We start from the raw sequence: 25,179 nt of genomic DNA on the forward strand, positions 1-25,179 counted from the left end.
GGATCAGGTTTAAGATTGGTGGGTCGCAAGTCAGGGAGCCGAACTGTCCGACGAGCGAAGACTGGACTTACTGGCCAAGTGACTAGTCTTGGGCTAAGGTTTAAGACTGGCGGGTCGCAAGTCGGGGAGACGAATTATGCGACGAGCGAAGACTAGACCTGCTGGCCGAGTGACCGATCTCAGGCTCAAGTTTAAGACTGGTGAGTCATAAGTCGGGGAGCTAAACTGCGCGATGAGCGAAGACTGGACCTGTTGGCCAAGTGACTGGTCTTCAAGTCATGGCACGATGTAGACTCAGTGGTGACCGAGGAACTTTTGGGGATGCTTCGGGATCGCTATTGTATCCCGGAGTGTTATGGTATTCACGCCCCTCAGCTCGGCCAACGGTCGTATGATCCGCTTCCCGGTGGATTTGGGCTGACTGTGGGTGCCCTTGAGGCGAGGCTGCGATTCCCATTACATCTCGTTATCGAGGAGTGCATCCGTAAGTGGGGGATATCGTCGTCCTAGATGGTGTCGAACTCCTAGCGCTATATGGTGGCTTGCTCGTCATAGGTGCCCAGCAAGCCAATCACGTGAGTGATGGCACGTGTGACTTGATACAGAATCTTTTTGTTTATTATATTTTGGTGTATATTACTTTATAACTATTGCATATATGCATATATATATTATGATGTCCTTGGATTTGTGCAATGGGAATCGGATCATGATGAGATCATGATAATGAGATCGATTCACCTTTAAACACATATCCTAAATAATCCTGGTCATAGGTTACTCGAGAGGGACATCGTGATAACCGGACAGACTAGTGTGCTGTATACCCATCCATATGATGGATGTAGCTGGTCTCATAGTTGCTCGTGTAGGGACACTAGGGATACAGTACAAGTGCTCATTGGAGAATGAGTTCACTAATTGATCCGCTTATGGAATGCTGGATGGTTGATGATGCCTTATTGTCAGACAGCGATTTTGTAGTCCTAGTGGTGTATCTGGTCCTTATACTTGAGACACCAAGGATGTCCTGTATGAGTGCTCTACTATTTGATACCAGACTTATAGATTTGGCTGTCCCAGATCTAGTACAGATGGTCATTGGGAGTGGTAGTCGACCTTATGAGGGCTATTGAGTGTCGATAGAGGATCATCCACTCTCGGCGTCATGAGAGGAATATCTCATGTGCTCTTACTCAGACAAATCCCTGGCCAAGGTCATTCGGGTTGAGAGAAAAAGAGTTCTCCGGGAGAATCCGATTAGAGCGAGACTCGAGTAGAAATCGTATGGGTCTGACAACACCATGCTCGATATACGGTCTCTGGGATATTAGATGGATGAGGGACTATAGGTACACGGTAACTGAGGATAGACATGTCCAATGGATTGGATTCTCCTGTATCGTCTGGGGACTACGGCGTAGTGGCCTAGTACGTCCGTAGTCGATGAGTCGAGTGAATTATTACAGAGATAATAATTCACCAAGTTAGAAGAAGTTCTGATAGGTATGACTCACGGCCAGCTCGATATTGGGCCTAGAGGGTCACACACATATGGTAGGCATTGCGATGAGTAGAGGTTCGGATATGAGATATCCGACGGAGCCCTTGTCTTATTGGATATCCAATAAGCCCTTAAATTATTGGATCCCATGGATGAGATCCAATAAGAGCCCATAAGAGATTATTGGATAGAGATCCACTAATCTAAAAAGGCTTGGGTTATTAGATGTAGATCCAATGCTCACTAGGGGAGGATCCATTAGGGTTTGACAGGGGACCTCTATAAATAGGAGGGATTCAGAGCCTCATAGGCTAGAGTCTTTGCTTGCCTCTCCTATTCTCCTCCCCCTCTCCACCTCAGAGCAGGCCTGGAGTTTTGAGGAGCGTCGTCGCAGTCTTGCTGTGTGGATCACCGCTAGAGAGGAGGACGCTTGACCTCCTTCACTCTCTCCTAAGGATCTGCAAGAAAACAGAGATATACGATCTCTCTAGGTAACACAATATACTCTATACGTAGTTTTAAGTTTTGTGGATTTTACGCACCAATCTTCGCATGACGATGAACATCTCTTTGGGAATCAGGGATTTTTGTTTTCTTGTTCTTCCGCTGCGCATCTGATGTCGCCCCCAAGATTTCCCAACATGGCTTTCCTTAGTTATAAACTTGCTTCCATTTGTGTAAGGGGCGAGGTGGGTATTACCTGACTACCTGTAGTGGTTTTAAAATTAGCAACGCTTCTTCCAACAAAAAAGGTTAAAGAGTCGCTATTTCTTTATTAGTTGCAATCGGGGGTGGGGTTTCAGTACCGGATGGACTTCCTAAACTATGAATAACGTACCACCATTTCTTTTTGATGGAGAAATCGCGGACATGAGTCGATTGAGGGGCATTCTATCCTCTTCTCGGGCAATAAGGGAGATGATCGAGGAGTGGTTGGTCGAGGCGGGACTGAGCCAAGCCACTGGGGGTATGGTTTTTCACGTGTTTTGGGGTCGTCCGTCTCATCCATAGCTAACTGATCGATTGGTATTTCGTTTGCAGGGATGGTGAACCTTCAGTCGGTAAAGGGGACATCCAATGCCAAGGTTGCCACGTCGCCATTGATAGGGCATATTTTGGGCCCAAGACACGTCACAACCGACTCTACACGCCATGACAGAATCCGTGCCAAGGCGTCGTCTCGACCCGCGTACCACCACGCCAACTCGAGAGTCTGCCAGGGAATACTCCAAATGCTAAGTCAGAATCCATATCAAGATGTTGTTCAACATGTCCCATCCTAAGAGTTCGGGGCGGTAACATTTGACACCGCTCCACGCATCCCGAGTCAGCGGCCGATCGAAAGCGTCATCCCTCGAGGATCAGTGTGCAACCGACCCTCATACAATGGTATAAAAGCCCATGGCTGGCATCCGGCCAGAGGGGAGGCAAAAAAGAATAATAAAACCCACTACTGACTTACTTGTCGGAGGACCCAAAGTCGGGAATTACCCGACGAAGGTCATTTTTGTAGAAAAGCAACTACCCTCGATCCGCGAGCATCCCAACCCTGGAAGCCGCTGATCGACGTCCCCATGGCGAACCATCCACCAGCACACGGACTAAGAAAGGCTGACCAACACCCCGTCGTGAGGGCCCGGTCGACCTCGAATCCAGCTCCGCCGACAGAAGGCTCTTGACATCGACCCGTAGATCAAGCCGCGCTGACTCATGAATCACAACATATTTGTTCACCAACATTTTGACGCTAGAAGGAGGGTCATGTCGCAGGAGCATCCCGTAGGAGCTTTCCCCAAGGAAGAACCACCGATCGGTCACCCCTCGGTTGGGCATGGAGATCAGCCCCTCCCCGTCCGCAAAGATGGGGGGATCCCAGCCTCAATGCCAGATCGCTACTGGCACTTGTTCAATGACCCAGGGTTGTTGCCCCCCAGACTTACCACAAGACCCTTGGCCGTGTCACCCGAGGCGTTCCTCAGCCTGACCTAGCAAGTGCAAGCCATGGCAGGGATGATGCATATGCTCGTTCCATTCATTCCCCAGATTGTGTGGCTAGTAGCTCCACCGACCGACCTGACCCGGCAAAGGTCGAGAAGGGAGCAGGCCGAGACGGGAGAAGCCCGAGAGCAAACGACGGACTCGAGAGGTATGCCCGAGCAGAGCATACCTACACCCTACCGAGTCACACCGCCCCGCTCTGAGCCCGACACCATATCATTTGACTCGGCGGATGACTCATTCAAGGCCCAGTTGCCCCAGGTCAACCAACGCCTGGACGAGTTCCACTGCGAGTTCCGAAAATCATGGAGCGAATCCAATGAAGGCAACTTGGGCATATCCCCTTTTACTCAGGAAGTACATGACAAGCTGGTACCCCTCAACTTCAAGCTACCGGCATTGGAGACGTATGACGGTGCCTCCGATCCCACGGAGCATGTCTCCACATTTCAGGCGCAGATGGCCCTCTATAGCACCCCCGATGCACTGATGTGCCGAGCATTCTCAACCACCCTTAGGGGATCGGCACGAGCGTGGTTCAGCCAACTGCGCCAGTTTTCAGTCTCATCCTTCGACCAGCTCGCTAGAGAGTTTGAGCATAACTTCCTCGCCAGCATGTGACCTAGGCCTTCCATGGCTAATCTGCTCGCGTTATCTCAATGCGAAGATGAGTCGCTCTCTCAGTTTGTGGCACGCTTCGCCACTGAAATCTGGGGATTCCCGGACGCTCACCCCTCTTTAATCATGCAGGTGTTTTTGATGGGCTTGAAGCCTTCGAGGTTCTTCTCGTCACTGATCGAGAAGCCACCGATAATCATCTCTGAAATGCTCCAGTGCGCCAACCAATACATCACCGCCGAAGCTCTGGTGGCGGAAAAGCGCATGGATGGCAAGAGGCCAAGAATGGAACTATCCCAGGGCATGACCTCAGTAGCCCTGACGTAACCCCGCCGGAGGCCCGACCGACTAGAGCTACTACTCACGAGGCCCTCGCCTCTCCCCCTGAACATGACTTGCACTGAGATCTTTCTCCAAATTAGAGAGAAGGGTCTCTTACGACCGTCCAATCCTATGAAAACTACTCACAAAGATCAGTTCAAATATTGTAGGTTCCACCGGGACTACGGACATGATACGGAGGACTGTCGCGACCTCTAGAATCAAATAGAGGAACTGATCCGGAGAGGTCACCTCGGGCGCTATCTCAAGTGACCCCGGGAAGCAACTCCACGCCCTAAGGGGCTCGTCGAAAGACAAATCGACATCATCTCCAAAGGACCAGCGGTCGACGACGGCAGCTCAACAGCGAGGAAGGCCTACGCCCGGAGCGTGATCGAGAAACGTCCTCGGCCCGAGCTCAAGCCGGAAATCACCTTCGGGGCTAAAGAAGTTGAGCGTGCCCATCACGATGATGCTTTGGTGATCTCCATCTGGATCACCAACGCTCGGGTCAAAAGGGTGATGGTTGACATTGAGAGTTCTGCCGACGTCCTTTACCTCGATGTCTTCAAGAAGCTTGACCTGACTAAGGAGGACCTCGCCCCCAGGACATCGGTACTCACCGGATTCACAGGGGATTCGATCTCCCCGCTCGGGACCACCGTCCTCCCTATCACCATCGGGGATGAGCCGAGAGTGAAGACGATAATGACCACCTTCATGGTAGTCGATTTGCCCTCGGCCTACAATGTTATTCTCGATTGATCAATCATCAACAAGCTGAAGGCGGTGGTATCCACCTACCACAAGACCATCAAGTTTTCGACCTCGATGGGAATCGGGGAATCTCGAAGTGATCCGGGAGAGTCAAAGCGATGCTATCTTACGGCGGTTACTCTCCCAAGGAAATCACGCCCCCATCAAGTCCCCAACCCCCATGAGGAACCCATAGTGCCAATGTGACTGGAGCCTCCCGAGCAACTCACTGAGGTACTCCTTATAAGGAATCAGCCCAATCTAACCATCAAGGTCAGGACGATGCTCCTCGAAGCAGATCAGCTCTACCTCATCGATTTCTTGAGGAAAAATACCGATGTATTCGCATGGTCCCCCGAGGAGATGCCTAAGATTGACCCAGAAGTAACCTAGCACCAGCTCAACATCGACCCCGATGTTGAATCTCGTATTTTGATGATAAAACTAATTGATAAGTGTTTATGATTTAATCTACGTTTTGAGTGACGTAAGATGCTTCGATCAAGATGAGATAATTAAAGCAGGAAGAATCATAATGGGCTGGAGGAAAACATGTCAGAAGATTGGACGTCGGGCCGGAGGATCGGTCGGCGTATCAACGGAAGGCTTCGGGTCATAGATTCAGGCATCGGGCCAAGAAAAGTGAATAATGCGTCAAGGATATCGGAGTTGTAGAGTCAATTAGTCGATTGGGCAATAGGCTGCAAGAGAGGACAATGCGCCGAAGAGTCGGACGAAGCGTCAAGGGACCAATGACATGCCGGACAACATGATTAATGCTTAGTAATAATTGTCTAGATCGAAGTGTGTTTTACATGTGCAGGATTAACTATAATAGCAAAGCATGAAGCAAAATGAAGTCCTGGAGTCAAGGACGTGATTTTATTGGGAGTTCAAGAGTTCGTCGGAAGTTTGGACGTTCGTCAGAAGTTCTAGCGGAACCAATCGAGAAGTCTCGGAGCTTGCCAGAGAAGCTCGTCGGAACTCACCAAGAAGATCGTCGTGAAGGTTGGATTTGGGCCAACCGAATTAGGGGCCAGCTAGGCCCTTGTAAGGACTATGTTGGGTCCAATGAGAGGCTCAAACAGTGCCCCAAGAAGTGACACCGTTATGGTATAGTTTTTGAGATTGTGTCAGGTAGTGGTACCGCCTGGGTGGTTGTACCACCCATGGCAGGGTGCCAAACAGTGGTACTGCCAGTCTGGGCGATGGTACCACCCAACACAGCATCCCAGGCGGTGGTGTCGCCCAGTGCATTGTTAGTGTCAGACTAACACTGGCGGTGGTATTGCCCAACGCAGGCGGTGGTACTGCCCGTGCCCGGGAAACCCGGGATGAGATATTTTTAGGCTCCAAGTTTGAATCAACTTGAAGCCTATAAATACCCCTCTCATCCCTGGTTAAAAGAGACAAGCACATATAGTTTAAAAGCAAAGAAACTCTATTGCAATCTCTTATGAGAATCCTCCTCAAGTTCTATGTGTTAGAAAAGTATGAGAGAGGAGTGAGTGCTTGTAAAGGTTGACTCCTAAACCTATGAAAAGGAGAAGAGAGGTGTAAGAAGGAGATTGATCTTCGCTTATTAAACGAAGATCGATAATGGATGCCAGTGGCCTCAACGGAAGAGGAATCAGTGGAGTGGATGTAGGTCACGCGGATCGAACCACTATAAAAATATGGTTTGCGTTTTATTTACGCAATCTACTTTAACTGTAAACCTCTTTACTTGCTTTACATCCACTACGCTCTTACGTACGCTTTCAAGTTAAGTTTTTGAAATCAGTTTTCAATGTAAATAGATTTTATCGTACGAAAGTTTTTGGAAGATGTGATTTTACCGCTGCACTAATTCACCCCCCCCCCCCCTCTTCGTACTGACCCCTTTCCCAACACTCGAGGCTCGGCCAGTGAGGCAAAGACCAAGGAAGTTCGCTCTCGACCGACAGAAGGCAGTCAGCGACGAGGTTGATCGCCTTAAAGAGGCAGGATTCATTATCGAGGTAAAATACCCTCGGTGGCTGTTGAATGCAGTTCTCGTTAAGAAATCCAATGAGATTGATTACACCAATCTCAACCGAGCATGCCCCAAGGACTACAATCCGCTTCCTAGGATAAACCAACTAGTCGACGCCACCGCGGGCCATGAACTCCTCACGTTCATGGACGCATTCTTGAGCTACAACCAAATTCGGATGGCGACTCAGAATCAAGAGAGCACCGCCTTCATCACCAATAGAGGGGTGTATTGCTACAAAGTGATGCCCTTCGGTCTGAAGAACGCTGGGGCGACTTACCAAAGAATGGTCGACAAGCTGTTCAAGCACCAGCTTGGTAGGAATATGGAAGTATATGTTGACAACATGATCATAAAGAGCAAGACCGCAAGCGCGCACTTGACCGATCTAGCGGAAACATTCGAAATGCTCAGACGGTTCAACATATGTCTAAATCCCGTGAAGTGCATCTTCGGGGTCAGCTCGAGGAGATTCCTCGGCTTTTTTATTTACCAATGGGGGATAGATGCCAACTCAGAAAAAGTTTGAGCCGTAACAAAGATTCATTTCCCCTGCTCGGTCAAGGAGGTGCAGTAACTCGTCAGAAAGTTGGCGGCGCTCAGTAGGTTCGTGTCGCGTTCGGGTGACAAGTGCCTCCCTTTCTTCCGGGCTCTGCGATAAGTCGACAACTTTACATGGACCTCGAAATGCAAAGAAGCCTTTGAAAAGTTGAAGGCGTGCCTCGCCCGCTTGCCTCGACTCACCTCACCCGAACCAGGCGAAACCCTTGGTCTCTACCTGGCGGCCTTAACGTAGGCAGTCAGCTCGATGTTAGTTCGGGTGACACCACCAATGCAATAACCCATATACTACGTCAATCACGTCCCGAGGCATGGTACTCCCCGATTGAGAAGCTAACCCTCGCACTCATGAAGATGGCCCGAAAGCTATGGCCCTATTTCTAAGCTCACATAGTCAAAGTGATCACCGACCAGCCATTGCGACAAATCCTTTCCAACTTCGACGCATCAGGTCAGATACTGCGGTGCTCGGTCAAAATGGTCCATTACAGACCGAAAATCTCTCACAAGTGTCCACATGACATAACCTTTATTTATAAGTCTAAAGCTGCTACCAAACCCAACTAAAATGGGACTATTAAGCCTTCAACCGTCCCTTTACATGCTGTACAAAGTATGAACATATCAAAAGACATGGACATACATAAGCATTATATCAAACATCCTGTTTCGAAGTTTGTTCGTGACATTCTCCCCCACTTATTCCTTCGACGTCCTTGTCGAAGCCTTTGTGAACACTACAACTCCTTGCCTTTGATAAGTCTTCAATCTTTTGCTCTAGTTGCAATGCGTCTCTTGGCTCCCAACTGCTCTCCGCTATTATTTTTTAGTAGTCGAACCTTTGATCTGCCATGCTGCTTCAACTTACTAATGACTCTGACTCTGGTGTGGGGTTGGCTGAATTGTGTTGATCCTTGTTGATTCCTACGGATTCTCTAGATGAAGGAAAAGACCATCCTTACTATGCGCCAGTCTCTCAAATGCCTCATGCTGCTTGAACTAGGTGGATGCTTGTTGGAGCTTTAACGAGGATCGCCTCACAAACTTTCAAAGTTTTTAGTCATTTCTCTACAAAATTTGCTCATCGACTCTTCTTTCACTTAGTTGTCACTTCCAAGTAGATTCCATCACTTCCGCTTTCGATTGACATTCTGTTGGGAAATGAGGCGAATACTCTACTCTCGGTAGAATTGATCACCAATGGTGAGGATTTGACAACTATTGTCTTCTAATATCTTCGAAGGGTCTTTGAACCTATGCAGAGCTCCTTTGTTGGATAGATGAGAGAATTAGGGTACTCAATTTCGCCCATTCTCCTAAAGGTCGAGAAGGCAAAGGTTACTTGACTTCGCCTGCCTCCTCGAGGTTGTACTCCATGCATCAAACTGGTTGCTGGCCTTCGCCTACTCTTTGCTCACACTTCTGAAGTACTTGAAGTGTTTGCACTCCTTGTGTTGAGTTAGTTACTGTGATTCACCTTCTCAATGCCATCGAACTTTTGGAATGCAGGAAGTTTTCACCCCAACTTGGAGTAATTCTCTAATAGATTTGGTCGCCTCTTGGATTGTATCATCTTCTCCATCAATCCTGCCGCCTACTCCACTGAGTAGCAAAGGTACAGCACCGCATACTACCTGCTTCGTTCCTTGGTCATGCACTCTTGCATGACCCGAAATCCTTCACTTTCAGCTATCTTAATGAGAAGCTCGTTGACACCGGTCTTACGAAGTTCCTTGGCCTCCGCCCTTTAGCCTTGTCTCGGTACTCAGAGTTTGCCTCTGCATGCTCTACCTCCTCGGCCCCTTTCACGACCAAGTGCTCTCCCTCCATGAGAGCAAGGGATCAATGACTTTCACGGAAGTCCCGCTTTTGCGGTACCATGGCGATGCCATACCCATGACCCTACTATCCGTCGCCTCGCAACTGCATCCCTTTTCTTCATGATCAGTAGATATGTTTCTGTGGCACTCCTTTGAGTCCACCTCCATTCTAACTGATGCTTGATTTTGGGTAGCTAAGTCCCTCTGGACTCGTCGTCGCTTCCTCGCCCCTTTCGACCCCCTACTTCAATACCTCTGTGTTCTCCAAGCAGCTCCCTTTGGTCGATGGAAAGATAGATTGCAACTCCCATGCATATCCTCTGCCATCACGTTGTAGGATTTGCACCGATTCTGTTCTCCTTAGCTTCCTTGGTAGCAACGTTCACTTACTCGACCTTGTCCTCTAACTTGTCGAGCTCCCTTAAGCAAATATAGGCTCTAGAGCAGTCCAACTCTCCAACTGCTTCGATCATACCTCTGCATGATCAAGTCCCTCCCATGGGACTCACTGGTACTTGCATTCGAACTTTTCCTTTGGTGGAACACAACCCCCATATGTTGATGACCAAGGCTTTCATCCGATGCAAAATTCGGTGCACGCATGGAAGACCCGCCTCTGCAGTACCATGGCCTTCACTCCTTAAATCCATAGCCCTTCTTGCCGTCGTGTTGTTCACCGAAGTGGAGCTTCCAGTAGCTCCCGATCATACCTCTGTATGATCTAGTCCCTCACGGGACTATGTCGTGTGTATCGTATTGTCACGAACTGTTCCACCACGATCTGCTGCACCATGTCGCCTCCTGGTGATATCTCCATTGCATTATGATCCTTATGGGATGAACTCGAATTGTGATCACTCCATGTATAGCCTCTGCCAATACATTGCAGGGTCTCTTTCACCTTCGATTTTGTTTGCTCATTTGGTAATCGACCTTCATCCACCCACTTTTGGGTCACACCTAGATGAAGCACTGCTCTATAATAGTCCGTTGCCTAGTAGCTCCCAAGGTCCCCCGACTTCACTGCAATTAGTGCACCATTGTCAGGATCCTGGGCCTCTGCCCCTACCAGCATAATCTTCGCTGCGCACCGCTTTCTTCATGGTAACTTGAATGGCAACACTATGGCATATTCTTCAAGAGTACCTGCCTCCGCGTCCTTTTGCCCCATGCTAAGACCTTCTGAACCTAACTTCACCTCTACAAGTTGAGTCGCCTTAGTTCCTCCATCAAATGCTTCTCTGAGATAAAGTGCATGTGCTTAGAAGCTCCCTTCGTCTTTGGCATTATGCAAGATGAGTCCGCTCCATCAGAATGAAGGACCCATGGAATAACATGATCCTGCTCTTGCCTCTACAAGAGTTCATGTCCTTGACCGTCCAAGAAAAGCACTGTGCCTCCGCTCCATGTTTCATCTTCTATGTTGGCTCCCTTCATGCGGCTTGGGTACTTTGCCAAGTTACACCCAAGTTGCTCCGCTCCTCGTTTTTGCATTGAGTTGATGGTGGCCCTCGTGCCCACCATTCCACGGGTCACCCCTCCCTTGAGTCCGATCTCCATATCGACTCCAAGTGTGCCTTCATTTGTGTTGCTTTGGGTCACTCCCCCACTTGATCTTGCAATATATCCACCAATGCATTCTCTCAAGTTGTTGTTTGTTGAAGTACTCCTCCTCAACATGTGAGGTCTGTCCCACATGATTCTCCCTCTAGAGAGGCAGGACTTATCCCTCCTAGATAACTGTCCCGTTAGAGCAACATCTCTCTTCGTTTCGGAGACCACCATCCCCTTGAACTACTCCGATTTGCTGAACAAACTGTGCATTGTTCTGCCTCATACAAACGCACTTACTAGATTGCGACTCCACGTCAATACAGCCCCCGCTGCACCACTCAAGGCCTAGCAACATGCTGAACTCGTAGTACACTTCAGCCTCCTACGGACGTATCCTTCACATGCCGAAGAGAAAGTTTCAATGCTCCATGGCACCGAGTTTCGGTTGCCTTGGGATGGCCGCAAACATTCCATCGTCTGCATACAAGCCCATGTATGAGTACCGAATTCTTTGAGTTAACAATTCCCTTCACCTTTGTGAGCTTTGCACAACTCTTTCGATCGCTGAGCAACTTATTCCACCTTGTATGGTCTCATCTTTTACCAAGCGCCTCACTTGCCTTGAGCACCATCAAGTATAGTTGTCAACGTTGAGCCGTAGCTCAAACTCAACCATCCCAACCTTTTGTGTGCTCCACATTCTTACAAGCTTGCCTGTTCTCATGGTGCCTCTTGCGTGAAGGGTTGGCTATTCCTCTGAATGCTAATCTCAGATGCTCGCTCCTCCGAGCAACTCCTTTTCCCTACATCTCCATGTCCGTTTTCCCTCAAACGGTTACGCGTGTGCTGACTACCCTCAATGTAGCCCAGTTAGGTCCCCCACGTTTGCATGCTAAGTGTTTCCATGAGTGATTGTCCCGCTCTGATACCATAATGTCACGGACTTAGCTGGTTTTGCCTAAGTCGTGCGGCACTCTTGCGTGTCCGTCTGCAAAGGTCAGCCTCCCCGAAGCCTCCCACGTCCCTTAGGATCCACAAAAGAGAGAACGAGTTAGAGAAAATGCGTCACTCGAGATCCACAAGCAAACATTCCAAGAAACATTTCATAGACAATGCAAATTACAAACAGACTTTACAAGCTCTGAATAGTTGCACAACAAAAGGTTAAAATGGTCCATTACAGACCGAAAATCTCTCACAAGTGTCCAAATGACATAACCTTTATTTACAAGCCTAAAGCTGCCACCAAACCCAACTAAAATGGGACTATTAAGCCTTCGGCTATCTCTCTACATGCTGTACAAAGCATGAACATATCAAAAGACACGGACATACATAAGCATTACATCAAACATCCTATTTCGAAGTTTGTCCGTGACAGTCTGATGAAACCTATGAGAGGTTGCTCCAGTTACAATTCCGAACCACCAACAACAAAACCGAGTACGAGGCGCTACTTCACAGCCTACGCCTTGCCCAAGAGATGCATGTTGACAACCTCGAAGTCTTCAGCGACTCCCAGCTAGTGATGGGACACGTCAACGGGAGCTACGAAGCCCGGGACCCAATGATGGCATTATACATGATGGAGGCGAAGTGGCTCGCACATCACTTCAACCGCCTCTTGATCGCTAGAATATCTCGGGTGCAGAACACACGGGATGACGCATTGGCCAGATCAGCCTCCACTTGCAGCCCAGAGTTGACCCTGGTAACCGAGTCCGTAACGACGCCAACAATGATGACACACAAGGTCGCTGAGACGGAGGCACCGCCAAGCTGGATAGAGGAAATCCTCTACTTCAAGAAGGATGGAACGAAGCCCGATGACCCGGCGACTGCGAGACGATTGAGATGCACCCAAGCCTGGTACTACGTCATCGGTGGGAAGTTGTACCGAAGGGCTTTCTCTCAATCTCTCCTACGCTGCCTAGTGCCATCAGAAACTGAAACGGTCCTCGCCGAGCTCCACGAAGGGATCTATGGGGAGCACATTGGGGGACGAACCTTGGCCTTCAAGACTCTTAAATAAGGGTAAGTTCAATTGAGGTTCAGTTCAACAATGCTAAGTTCAAGGTCTATTGCCAGTCATACGGGATTCAATTGAGGTTCAGCTCGGTCGCACACCCCCAAACTAACGGCCAGCCCTTTCCTAACACTTAAGGCTCGACCGGTGAGGTAAAGACCAAGGAAGTTTGCTCCCGACCGACAGAAGGCAATCAGCGATGAGGTCGATCGCCTTAAAGAGGTAGGATTCATTATCGAGGTAAAATACCGTCGGTGGCTGTCGAATGTAGTTCTCGTTAAGAAATCCAATGGAAGCTGGAGGATGTGTGTTGATTACACCAATCTCAACCGAACATGCCTCAAGGACTACTATCCACTTCCTAGGATAGACCAACTAGTCGGCGCCACCGCGGGCCATGAACTCCTCACGTTCATGGACGTATTCTTGGGCTACAACCAAATTCGGATAGCGACTCAGAATCAAGAGAGCACCGCCTTCATCACCAACAGAGAGGTGTATTGTTCGGCGTGGCGATCGATCCTCGAGGGGCGAGATGATACCTATATGCAGTCGCTATCTTGGAACGCTCGAAACAACGGAATAGTACCTTCATGCGGTTGTCATCCCGGGGCACGTGAAATGGCGAGACTGTATCTCTGTGCAGTCGCCCGCGCGGGACGACGACGTACGGGAGCGCACCTTTTGCTGACCTATCGGTGGAGTGGCGCGACATTGATTGTGACGTGGCCAGGGTCCAAATTTTACCTTATCATGTATTACATCTAATATGTTTACCTTGATTTATGCTTGAATAAGTTCTAGTCTTTTCCGTCTTTCTTCATAGAAGAAAATATAGGTTATGTATAACTTGACAGCTTTGAACTTTCATGAACAAGAGAATATGCATAAATTTCTATTGACTTTTTGGTGTCTAAAGGGCCTCTGAGATTTGTGCAGAATTTTAGTGCATTCTTTTGTTTTGAAAATTCATATTAGATCTGAGTCTTTAGTTTTTGGTGATCAAAGAAAGCATCAGCCAGAAGCTGCCGGAATGATATTCATTTTTAACATTCTTTAGGTCTACATTTTTATGGCCTGATTTATTTTATCATTTTGTGATATGCTTGAAATCTAAGTTCTGGACTTGGATAACTTTGAAATCTTGGCTTTGTTCAGTAGTTTGTGAAGAACTTACCTATGATTGATATCATGTACAACTTGTTAGGTGTGTGCATATGTGGCAGATGCTTTTGCTATTGACTATGAAATTTACTATTGACTATGAAGTGCAAATGTCTGATTGTGCTTCAAAATTATTTACACTGATCCAAACGTCAACAATGTGGGACCGAAGTCATCTAACATATGCATATCTGTGTGTGTCTGTCCTGTATTAATCTCATTGTTAATATTCCCTTCTTCCAAATTTTTTTGCAAAATGATTCTCAATCTTTTATTCCTTATCTTCCGCTAGTCAAGTGTCTCCAAGAAATTACATTATAAGAAGTTGAATTATATAATTATAGCTTACTTCTATTGAGGCACATATCTGAAGGCTGAAGGTATAGACATATTATAATATTGATCTGTTACTAATGAGTTTTCACGGAAAGTGCTCTCTGCATGCACACCTGGTCTTGGATTGTTAGTTATAAGATTTGATCAGGGATCAACCAAGTTAGTGAGACAAATACTTGTTTGACTGTCAGGTAGCTGCGCGTAAAGTGTGCCTTCTTGGCGGGGAAGAGGGAAGCATCGATGCGTCTTCTTGGAAGACAAAATTGTCGTCTGCAGGGTGATGCAGCCAGTTTGGGGAGTTTAGTTTTAGGACGGAAGGGATTTGGGCTCAGTGGGATCAACGAGGTTGCCAAAGCCTGTGGAGTTTTGGATGAGGTTTGGAGATTGAAGGAGGAGACGGCTCCGAGGAATGAGGACGATGACGCCATGGCGAGTGGAACGGAGGAGGTGGCGGCAGCTCGCGCTTTAGATCCTGGAAGAAGGGCGTCAAAGTGGTACAATTTTAGCACGGGTGACCATAGCCGACGAAGCCCCTGATCACGCACGTGGGAGTTAGTGATAAAAGCATGAGTTGACATGCATTTCTCCATGTTTGAGGAGACTCCGTTTTATTATTAGTGTTTTTTTTTGTTGGGGGGTGAAAGGTGTGGGTTGAATATATGGAAAAGAAGCAAGGAAAAAAATAATTAATATACATATAAAAAATAATAAGCTAATAAATGAGCTGCTCTTAAATTTTTGAAAGTTAGCTCAGGTAAACAATAATATATTTTTTAGTTTATTTTTATTTTACTTTTATACGTAAAGATAAAATTATATATTTTTATTATTCACATATAAAAATAAAATTTAAATTATTTACTTTTAAGGATCACATTATTTATTAAGAAATAAATTAATTAATAATTTAATTGTTTGACTAAATTTTTTACTTATTCAAAATATTTTAATATTTATTTTTAGGTTTTCCAACACAGGTACACAAACCATTGAATTGTTTGTCACATGGGGAGTCCACTACTCCTCAACCGACGGGTGCCGGATGTCATCAATCGCACGGCATCTTGACGTGGTCCTCACTCGTCAATCCTGTGGTTCGAAGTGGTGACGTGCGTCCATTCCTAAAGGTCTTCACCACGTCCAGCCACGCCTGATGAGACGTCCCCGCTTCCCGTCTCGCCTCCGCCGCCCTCTGCTTCGTCGCCACCGCCCGTTCCCTCAGCTCCCGCCCCCCCTCCGACTCCATCAGCCACCTGATCCGGGCCTCAACCTCCTCCGCCGCCACCAGCTCCTTGGCGCAGCCCTCCATCGCCACCGCCACCCGCATCTGCTCCACCAGGAGCACCTTGTTCATCCCCTGCTCCGCGTACAGTGGCCACCCGATCATCGGCACCCCGGCCGTGATCGCCTCTAGCACCGAGTTCCACCCGCAGTGCGTTACGAACCCCCCCACCGCCTCGTGGTTGAGCACCTCCACCTGTGGCGCCCACGACTTCTCCAGGAACCCCCTCTGCTTTGTCCGGTCCAAGAATCCTTCCGGCAACAGGGCCTCCAAGTCTGGCTCTGACGGCAGCCCCCATCCCTGCGGCCCCTGGTTCTCGCTCGGCGGAGCCCGCACCACCCAAAGGAACCGCTGTCCGCTCCTCTCCAGGCCAGCGGCGATCTCCTTGAGCTGCTCCGCGGAGAACATTCCCATGCTACCGAAGCAGAGGAACACTACGCTCCCGCGCGGTTGCTCGTCCAACCACGCCACGCACTCGGCCTTTTCCACCTTATCTTCTCCGACGTCCCTGCTCCCGTCGGCGATCAACGGGCCGATACAAAAAACCGGCGACATCCTACGACCGGGAATGCAGGTCCCGTCCCGAAGGACCCGGACGGCCTCCGCCTCCAGGGCCTCGAACGAATTGACCAGGATGCCTTCGGCGTTCGTCAGGCTCTCTAAGACACGTATCATCCTCTTGAAGTAGTCTTCATCGCGGTCGATCATTTCGCGGGGCATGTCGGAGGCGGGGACGGGGGGCAGCCCCGGGAAGTGGAGCGGTGAGTCACCGAGGGCCTTTAAGTCGATGTCGGCGGTGGCGTAGAGGGTCGGAATATAGAGGAAGGCGGCGAAAACGGCGGCGCAGGAGGCGAAGAAGAAGTAGGAAGGGAGGCGGAGCTTGGCGGTGACGGCCAGGGCATCGGTGCAGAAGAAGTCGAGGACGACGACGCGGATGTCGGAGGTGCGGGAACGGGCCGCGAGGAAGTGCAGGAGCTGGGGGTTGTTGGGGAGGACGAGGTCCAAGAAGCGGGTAACGGAGGTATCGGGGAGGGAGGCGGTCGGCGGGAGCTGGTGGAAGGAGATGGAGGGGTAGGCGGAGGAGACGCGGGCGACGAAGGGATCCACGGAGGGATGTTTTACGGGCGTGTGCATGAGGACGACAACGACGGAGAAGTCGTGGAGGACGAAGAGCTTGGCCAGTTCCACCATGGGCACCAAGTGGCCCATCCCGGGCACTGGGTACAAAACCACAGTTTCCTTCATCGCCTTTGCTCGCCGATATCTGAGCTTTTCTTGCCGCACCGCGGTATATGTAACGCCGCTTCACATACTCTGGTCAACGTAAGCACTGACGTGGTCGTCGGAGTGCAACGAATGATTCAAGTGTGCGCCAACAACTTGTCCTGGACACTTAAATGCATCTTCTAGAAACTTCCCCCGAATTATTTGATCGAAAGCTCATTAAAATCAATGGAATAATCATAAACTTAACTATTTATATAGATGAAATATTTTGTATATATCCATTAATACATGATTAAGGCGACGTGTCGCTCTTTTTCTCAGGGAGCAATCTGTATGTATATAACGCAAAGAATAATACAAAGAGGGGCAGTTTTGTACTGTAGAACTACGAATACCAGCTAATACCAATTTGTATTTTCTACTTTGGCTGCTTTCACTCCCATGTAAGAAACATGTTGTGATCCTTCCAGTGGGTCCACCCAATGGATTTCTAAACCATATAATATAATTCCTTTGAAAGATACAAGAAATATTTTACCTTTCGACACATGCTAATATAATCATCACACAAAGGATGGCCTCAGTTCATAATTGAGCCAGGTAGATATCGATCCTATATAATACATTAAAAAAATATTTTATCCATATCGTATAATCATTAAAATTTATCAGGTCATAATAATTAAAATCAATAATTATTTTTTAAGATTTTTTTTGTTTTGGGATTGACTAAGCATTAAAGGGTTTATGAACTAGAATTAATTTTTTTTTGAACTTTGAGGATAACTTTAGCGTCACAATAAGACTGCTCGTTTATAATTTAAATGCACACCAAAGGAAGCTTTGTGTTAAAATTATTTTTAATTATATAAAAAACTTATATTCAATAAAAAATAAAATTTCCGAATTTATTTTTTGGGAAAATAAAATATAATTTAAATATAAGTTTTATTTAATATTATTGTCTCTATTTGATATGCGTAGAATATTTCTTATTTCTTCCAGAACATTCGCCACCACTCTGCCACGTCATCCTTCCTGCCCCTTCACTCTTCTACGCGAAACGTTCGTGGTGCGCTTTACCCCAAGAGAAAGGAGCCGAACGTTTCTTCTCCGGATTCCCCAAACCCTAACGATCGACCGCAGAGAGCAATTCCACAGTACCCGTTCCCGACTCCTCCTCCGCCGCCGCCGCCGCCGCCGCCATGAACGCCTTCCGATTAGCTGGCGACATGTCGCACCTCGTCAGCGTCCTCGTCCTCCTCCTGAAGATCTACGCCACCAAATCTTGCTCAGGTTCTCCCCTCCCCGGAACCCCGCCCCTCCCCCGAATCACCGCCGGTCCCTTGTGGAATCTCAATTTCTGGGCGTTTCGTGGTGCCAGGGATCTCGCTCAAGACGCAGGAGCTGTACGCCCTGGTGTTCCTGACCCGCTACCTAGATCTCTTCATCTACGTCGTCTCAGTGTACAACACCTTGATGAAGATCGTGTTCATCGCCAGCTCTCTCGCCATTGTTTGGTACATGAGGTCTCACCCCTTGGTGCGGCGGACGTACGATAAGGATCAGGATACGTTTCGGCATTATACCCTCATCGGTGGAAGCCTTCTTCTCGCGCTCTTTTTCCATGACAAGTTTACGATCCGCGAGGTATTGTTAGGCGATCATTAATTCGATTTAACTCGCCTCATACTATTGTTTCCATTCGGTCAAATGGCTACTTCTTTTTTCTGAAATCGTCGCATTTTTATATTAATTAAATAGGAATAATTGGAACTGCCTTTGACAGTTTGCGAATCCCAATTTCTTTATTGTTACTTGTCAACATACTTTTCCCGTTTAGTTTTCTGTAGCTGTATCTTGATGCAATACAATATGAGTGTCAACAATGTCAGTTCTGTGTAAACTGCTGAACCTGTTTGATTGTGGAAATTCGTGGATGCCTACCAAGTGGGGAATATTATGATTTTGTTATTTTAAAAGGGCCTTTTGAGTATTTGGAAATGCAATTTTTATTCCAGCAAAGGAATGATAAGTCAACCTAGTTGCATGTTAAGCTTTAGACATTCCGCGCCGGCATAAGAGCAATATTTTCAAGTATGCACATATTTGGATGCTCTACTCGCAGGTCAGTAATCTGCACTTAAGATATAGACAAGAAACATCAGCGAGAGTACATCAAATCTCTACTAAATGATAGGATAAGTTATTGATCATGATCTGATGGTGAATTTTAAAATTGCTGATTCATCTCCTGTTATTCAGTTCCTTTGGTCTTGGCATTTCATTCATTTTCTTGCTATGTTTAACACATTTAAAGCTCGTTTATTATTCTCATTGGCTGTTTTATCCGAATTAATTACAATGTTTTTAGGGAAAGAAAATGCTCAAAGCTTTCATCTTTTTATACTTCTAATTTATATATTACTTTTATAGTGTTTTTTTCTCATCTTTTCTACTTTAGAACCATGACTATTCTCCAATGTGTTCACTTGAATGTTCTTTAATAACAGAATCATGACACAGCAGTCATGACCAAAAGATAATAATGTTTGGTCCACAACCTTTACAATGGAAATCTTGAAATGGTATTCTTGGATATGGTAATTATATGACCTCAGAGTTGCAGATAGACTCAACAGTTTCATCTGCAACAGACATTGCATTCTCTATCTTGCCTTCTCTACTTCATTGTCAAATTTTGATGACACAAATTACTCTTGCATTGTGCTGTAGTTTATGGGATATGGTAGTGCATGGATCTGGTTGTTTTTGAGCATCTGGATCTGCCCACCCTCCTTAAACCAGGTTCAAGTAACTTTTAATTGATTTTGTGATGGATACGCAAAGGGAGGTGCATCCAAATTGGATCCAGATAACTATATATATATAGTAGGATATGGGTTCAGGTCCCTTACCAAATGACTTTCCTTATATAGGTAGTAATGACATCAGGATAGATATGTATTGAGGTCTACCTTACTTATTGGATTCAGGTATCCTTTAATGGGTTTTTTTGGGAAAAACAGGTGTCAAAGGGATATAGAACCCGTTTTTTCATATGGTAACATATTCTCACATATAGCATCACAGTGAGAGGCTGGAAGCTACAATTTTGTCAACTATTTAGTCATAATATGCAAAAAAGAAATCTTTCTGGGGCCTGATACATATAAAGGATTTGCCAGAAATGTATCCACTGAAAAATGTTTAAAGCGTCCCTAAAAATGAAATTAGAAAATTTGGATCATATTTTAGTTCTATTTCATTTTGTGCAAATTTTTTTTCTGAACTTGAGGAACTCAAGCATGTAATTCATGCTTATCAAGCCATACATTTTGTATTAAGACTCGAGCCTGATGGGCTAACTAGCCTATCAACTTCGTTTGGTCTAATCCACTGACCAAAATGCTTAAGCTGAAGTTGATAGTAGTACACTCATTAGACTCTTATAAGATAATCTTAATCTTGTCCACTTTCGATGTGGGACTAATCAGGGGTGTTACAATCACCCCCACTCAAAGGCTTGACGTCCTCGTCAAGCCCCAATATAACCCAGATCAGACCCTAGCATAGTGCATGTGAGGCGTAGCCCAGTGGTGGCTCCACGCCGTGACGAGTCCTCTGACTCCATCTACGGGTAGCCCTTTCCTACTCGAGCCCCCTCACCATGCCCAAATGCTAGGTTGGCTCTAATATCAAATATTAAGACTCGAGCCTGATGGGCTAACTAGCTTATCAACTTCGTTTGGTCTAATCCACTGACCAAAATGCTTAAGCTGAAGTTGATAGTAGTACACTCATCATACTCTTATAAGTCAATCTTAATCTTGCCCACTTTCGATGTGGGACTAATCAGGGGTGTTACATTTTGAGTATCAGGTTAGTTTGTGTTATGCTTAATTATGTACTAAATGAGATTTGCTTATATGAGGTAACGGTAAGTGTGAAAATAAGTCACATTGGTGTATTTGAAATTCAGCATTTGATATGATGCTGGTTTTGTAGAGAATAATATATGGGCATACTTTTTTTAGCAAAGGGTAAATGGCAAAAGTGGGATTTGAACCCAAGACCTTGCATTAAACTGTCAAAGTCTTCACCAACTAGGTTAGCCGACATCTTCTATATGGGCATACTTGCTTATTAATGTAATGAGCTAGGTCTTTAATACTGTAACCCATTTGGATAATTCCATCCAGGACATCTAGGTTCCTTGTACCTCATTTTATCTACCAGTTCATCATCTTTGGATAATTTACATATAAGGTGAAATATTGTTGAATCATGATGGACAATCAATTACCATAATCATAAAATCTCAATTTGAATCTTGGTGGTCAGTTTTATTGATCTTAACTAATATTTAAACAATTGCAGTTTTAGCCCATACAATTTGCAGTTTGCGCTTATAGTAAGAAGAAAGGAATTGATATACTATACTGACCTCTCATTAATGAATTGATAGATTATACTGAATTCTCATTATAGAACTTACTATTATCGGTGGCCTCATTGTTACAAAAGCTAACTATGATGATAGATCTATCTTGATATTCAGTTGTGGTTGTTGGGTTGATTATGACCGGAAACACTAGTCAAGTTGTTGTAGAAGCACATGGAATGGTGGAAGAGAAGGAAAAGGCTGGGAAGATTAGAAACTAGGTAGAAAAATAGAAAAAAATCTCAATAAGAGGGAATTTAGAGGCTTGAAGCGTTCTCAATTTCAAACCTAAATTGTATTATGATGCAATTCATGCAACCAATAGTCTAATTTTTATAATCCTGTGACCTGCCAATAGTTGACTTGTGCTAGCTTGCCCCAGTCCCTTGAAGAATAGTCAACATTGATGACCTCTTCTCCACGTATTCTAGCTGCCTTCTCTCCTAGGACAGTGAGTATGTTCAGGAGTTAGGATTCTTGATGGTCCAAAACAGCTGTATAGGAATTAAAAGACCAACTTACCACTTACTCTTTCACAGCTTTCAAATTTTATCCAACCATTTGAAAAGGATCCAAATTTTTGTTCTTACACTTCACGCACAGAAATTGGAAAAGGGAAAATGTTCTCCTTTTCATTACTTATAATCCAAACAGTTTATGTTTTAAATTAACTTTGTGCTATGTTTCTTAGTTGGACATATTTTTCTTTAACTTACATCATCGGTGGTCCATTCGCAGGTATTATGGGCATTTTCGATATTTTTAGAAGCAGTTGCAATTCTTCCTCAATTGGTTTTGCTTCAGAGAAGCAGAAATGTGGACAACCTGACCAGCCAATATGTCCTCTTCCTTGGGTATTAGAGCTAATATGCTTACCTTGATTTATGCTTGAATAAGTTCTAGTCTTTTCCGTCTTTCTTCATAGCAGAAAATAGGTTATGTATAACTTGACAGCTTTGAACTCTCATGAACAAGAGAATATGCATAAGTTTCTATTGACTTTTTGGTGTATGAAGTGCTTCCTCTGAGATTGTGGAGAGTTTTAGTGCATTCTTTTGTTTTGAAAATTCATATTAGATCCGAGTCTTTAGCTTTTGGTGATCAAAGAAAGCATCAGTCAGAAGCGGCCGGAATGATATTCATTTTTAACATTCTTTAGGTCTACATTTTTATGGCCTAATTTATTTTATCATTTTGTGATATGCTTGAAATCTAATTTCTAGACTTGGATGACTTTGAAATCTTGACTTTGTTCTTCTTTGTTCAGTAGTTTGTGAAGAACTTACCTATGATTGATATCATGTACAACTTGTTAGGTGTGTGCATATGTGGCAGATGCTTTTGCACTTTGTCTTTTATAAATTCAAGAAATTTACTATTGACTGTGAAGTGCAAATGTCTGATTGTGCTTCTAAATTATTTACACTGATCCAAACGTCAACAATGTGGGACCTAAGTCATATAACATATGCATGTCTGTGTGTGTCTGCCCCGTATTAATCTCATTGTTAATGTTCCCTTCTTCCAAACTTTTTGCAAAATGATTCTCAATCTTTTATTCCTTATCTTCCGCTAGTCAAGTGTCTCCAAGAAATTACATTATAAGAAGTTGAATTATATAATTACAGCTTACTTCTATTGAGGTACATATGAAGGTATAGACATATTATAATATTGATCTGTTTACTAATGATTTTTCACGGAAAGTACTATCTGCATGCACACCTGGTCTTGGATTGTTAGTTATAAGATTTGATCGGGGATCAACCAAGTTAGTGAGACAAATACTTGTTTGACTGTCAGGTAGCCGCGTAAAGTGTGCCTTCTATGAGGTAATTCATTTTCGGTGTCCGAATTGATGCGGATACCTTTTATTGCTAAGCAACTTAGGCATCTATTCTTAAACTTCCTTTTATGACCTTAGGTACCGATTATGTCAAACGCATCTTATTAAGATAATGGCAATAACTGCAGTCTACAGAGAAGTGGCACATATTATAGCTCACATCATCAAAATGTCTCCATCGTACGATTTGAATTTACTTGATCAGGAGTTCTTGTTATTTTTAATGAACCATCTTGATGGTTGTAACTTGTATTCTGCTAATTCATTTCTTCTCTATTTTTTAGCCTTAATAAGACATTCTAGGGTATGGACTCCATACATTAGCCTTAGTGTCATTTTTGACGTGTGTTCTCAAGTAATTCCAACCCATACATGATTTAATCTCTTTTCTTCAAGTGACCTTCGGAAACTGGCAGAGAAGGATTATATGTATGCAAAATATTTGCGTCAATGCTGGTTAGTTGTGGTTATTTTGTATACAAACTCAATTTCTCAATATAATTTATGTATTTTTTCTAATACATGATCCTCTAGGGCCTTCTGGCCATTGATTTTGTTGGACCATCTTAATAACCAATTTGCATGAAGTTAATTCCAGGCCTTGGCAATCTTGAAGATATGTTTTTCTGTCTTCGTGTACCACTGGAAAATAAGCAACTTCAACACATCATGTTAGCAATTTTTATCTGTATCTATCCTCCATTGTTTGCTATGCCCTAGTTCAACCTATTAGGTATTCCTGACAAGATTTAGAATGAAGTTATGTTCTTGTTCCTCAGGGCTTATCGTGCATTTTACATTCTCAACTGGATTTATCGCTTTGTCACAGAAGACCATTACAGCGCATGGATATGTAAGATAGTTTTGTATATCCTCTGCATAAGCAGAATTTTCATTTTCTCTAAACCATTGCTTTCTTGCAGCCTGGATCGCCGGTGTTGTTCAAACAGCCCTTTATGCTGATTTCTTTTACTACTACTTCATCAGGTAGGAAGCCAACCGAATGCCAATAACTAAGTACCATATACACCACAAAATTGATGCAAACAGTTACTTATTTTGATGGTGTTGGATTTGCAGCTGGAAAAACAATGCAAAGCTTCAACTCCCGGCTTGAATTAAATGTGAAAGCCAAGCGGCTGCAAGACGGTAAATATCTGAGATGGGAGGACTAGTAGGTACTTTGAGCTGGAAGATCTGTTGTCATCAGATGGCAACAAATTTTGGGCCATGCATGATCCATTACCATACTCTATGCTGATAGTGTTAGAGATTTCAGGAGTCTGGGTTGTCACATTGTTCGTTCGTTTGTTGTTTGCAGCATGTCATTCCAAAATCTAACATATCACATTGTGACTGGAAACTTGAGCAATCTCTGTGCCTCATTCAATCACACACTTATGTTGAGAACATGGGGTGTAATCACGAGTGTTATCACAGCATCTGATAACAAATTGGCATTTCCTGAACATTTATAGTTCCTTCTAATGACACTGAGGAAAATCCATACAGTGAGTATATTTTCGTTATCGTCCCGGTGGTTTCTGAATGTGTCCCGGAAAATCCATACAGTGAGTATATTCACTGATCAGAGAATAAATTATTTGACTCCGATGTGTGTCATGGGCATGCATGCTGCTCGCCAAGATCTGAATGTTTCACCGAGCCATTCAAGTCTTAAAGACTAAATCAAAGTGGCAATATTGCT

General features: G+C 45.2%; 2 protein-coding genes across 2 annotated transcripts; one reads left to right on the plus strand and one right to left on the minus strand.

The window, feature by feature from the left end:
• Positions 1 to 15,614: 15,614 nt before the first annotated feature.
• LOC135645386 (UDP-glycosyltransferase 88B1-like) lies at positions 15,615 to 17,301 on the minus strand. Its single transcript, XM_065163712.1, has one exon. The coding sequence runs from the start codon at positions 17,197 to 17,199 to the stop codon at positions 15,721 to 15,723; it is 1,479 nt and encodes a 492-aa protein (XP_065019784.1). The 5' UTR covers positions 17,200 to 17,301; the 3' UTR covers positions 15,615 to 15,720.
• A 917-nt stretch (positions 17,302 to 18,218) lies between these two features.
• LOC135645390 (ER lumen protein-retaining receptor A-like) lies at positions 18,219 to 24,978 on the plus strand. Its single transcript, XM_065163718.1, has 6 exons — positions 18,219 to 18,477; positions 18,566 to 18,831; positions 22,364 to 22,479; positions 24,251 to 24,324; positions 24,395 to 24,458; positions 24,552 to 24,978. The coding sequence occupies exons 1-6, from the start codon at positions 18,387 to 18,389 to the stop codon at positions 24,586 to 24,588; spliced, it is 648 nt and encodes a 215-aa protein (XP_065019790.1). The 5' UTR covers positions 18,219 to 18,386; the 3' UTR covers positions 24,589 to 24,978.
• The last annotated feature ends 201 nt before the right edge of the window (positions 24,979 to 25,179 follow it).

This window comes from Musa acuminata, chromosome BXJ1-4 (assembly GCF_036884655.1).
Source record: "Musa acuminata AAA Group cultivar baxijiao chromosome BXJ1-4, Cavendish_Baxijiao_AAA, whole genome shotgun sequence".
Taxonomy (NCBI): domain Eukaryota; kingdom Viridiplantae; phylum Streptophyta; class Magnoliopsida; order Zingiberales; family Musaceae; genus Musa; species Musa acuminata.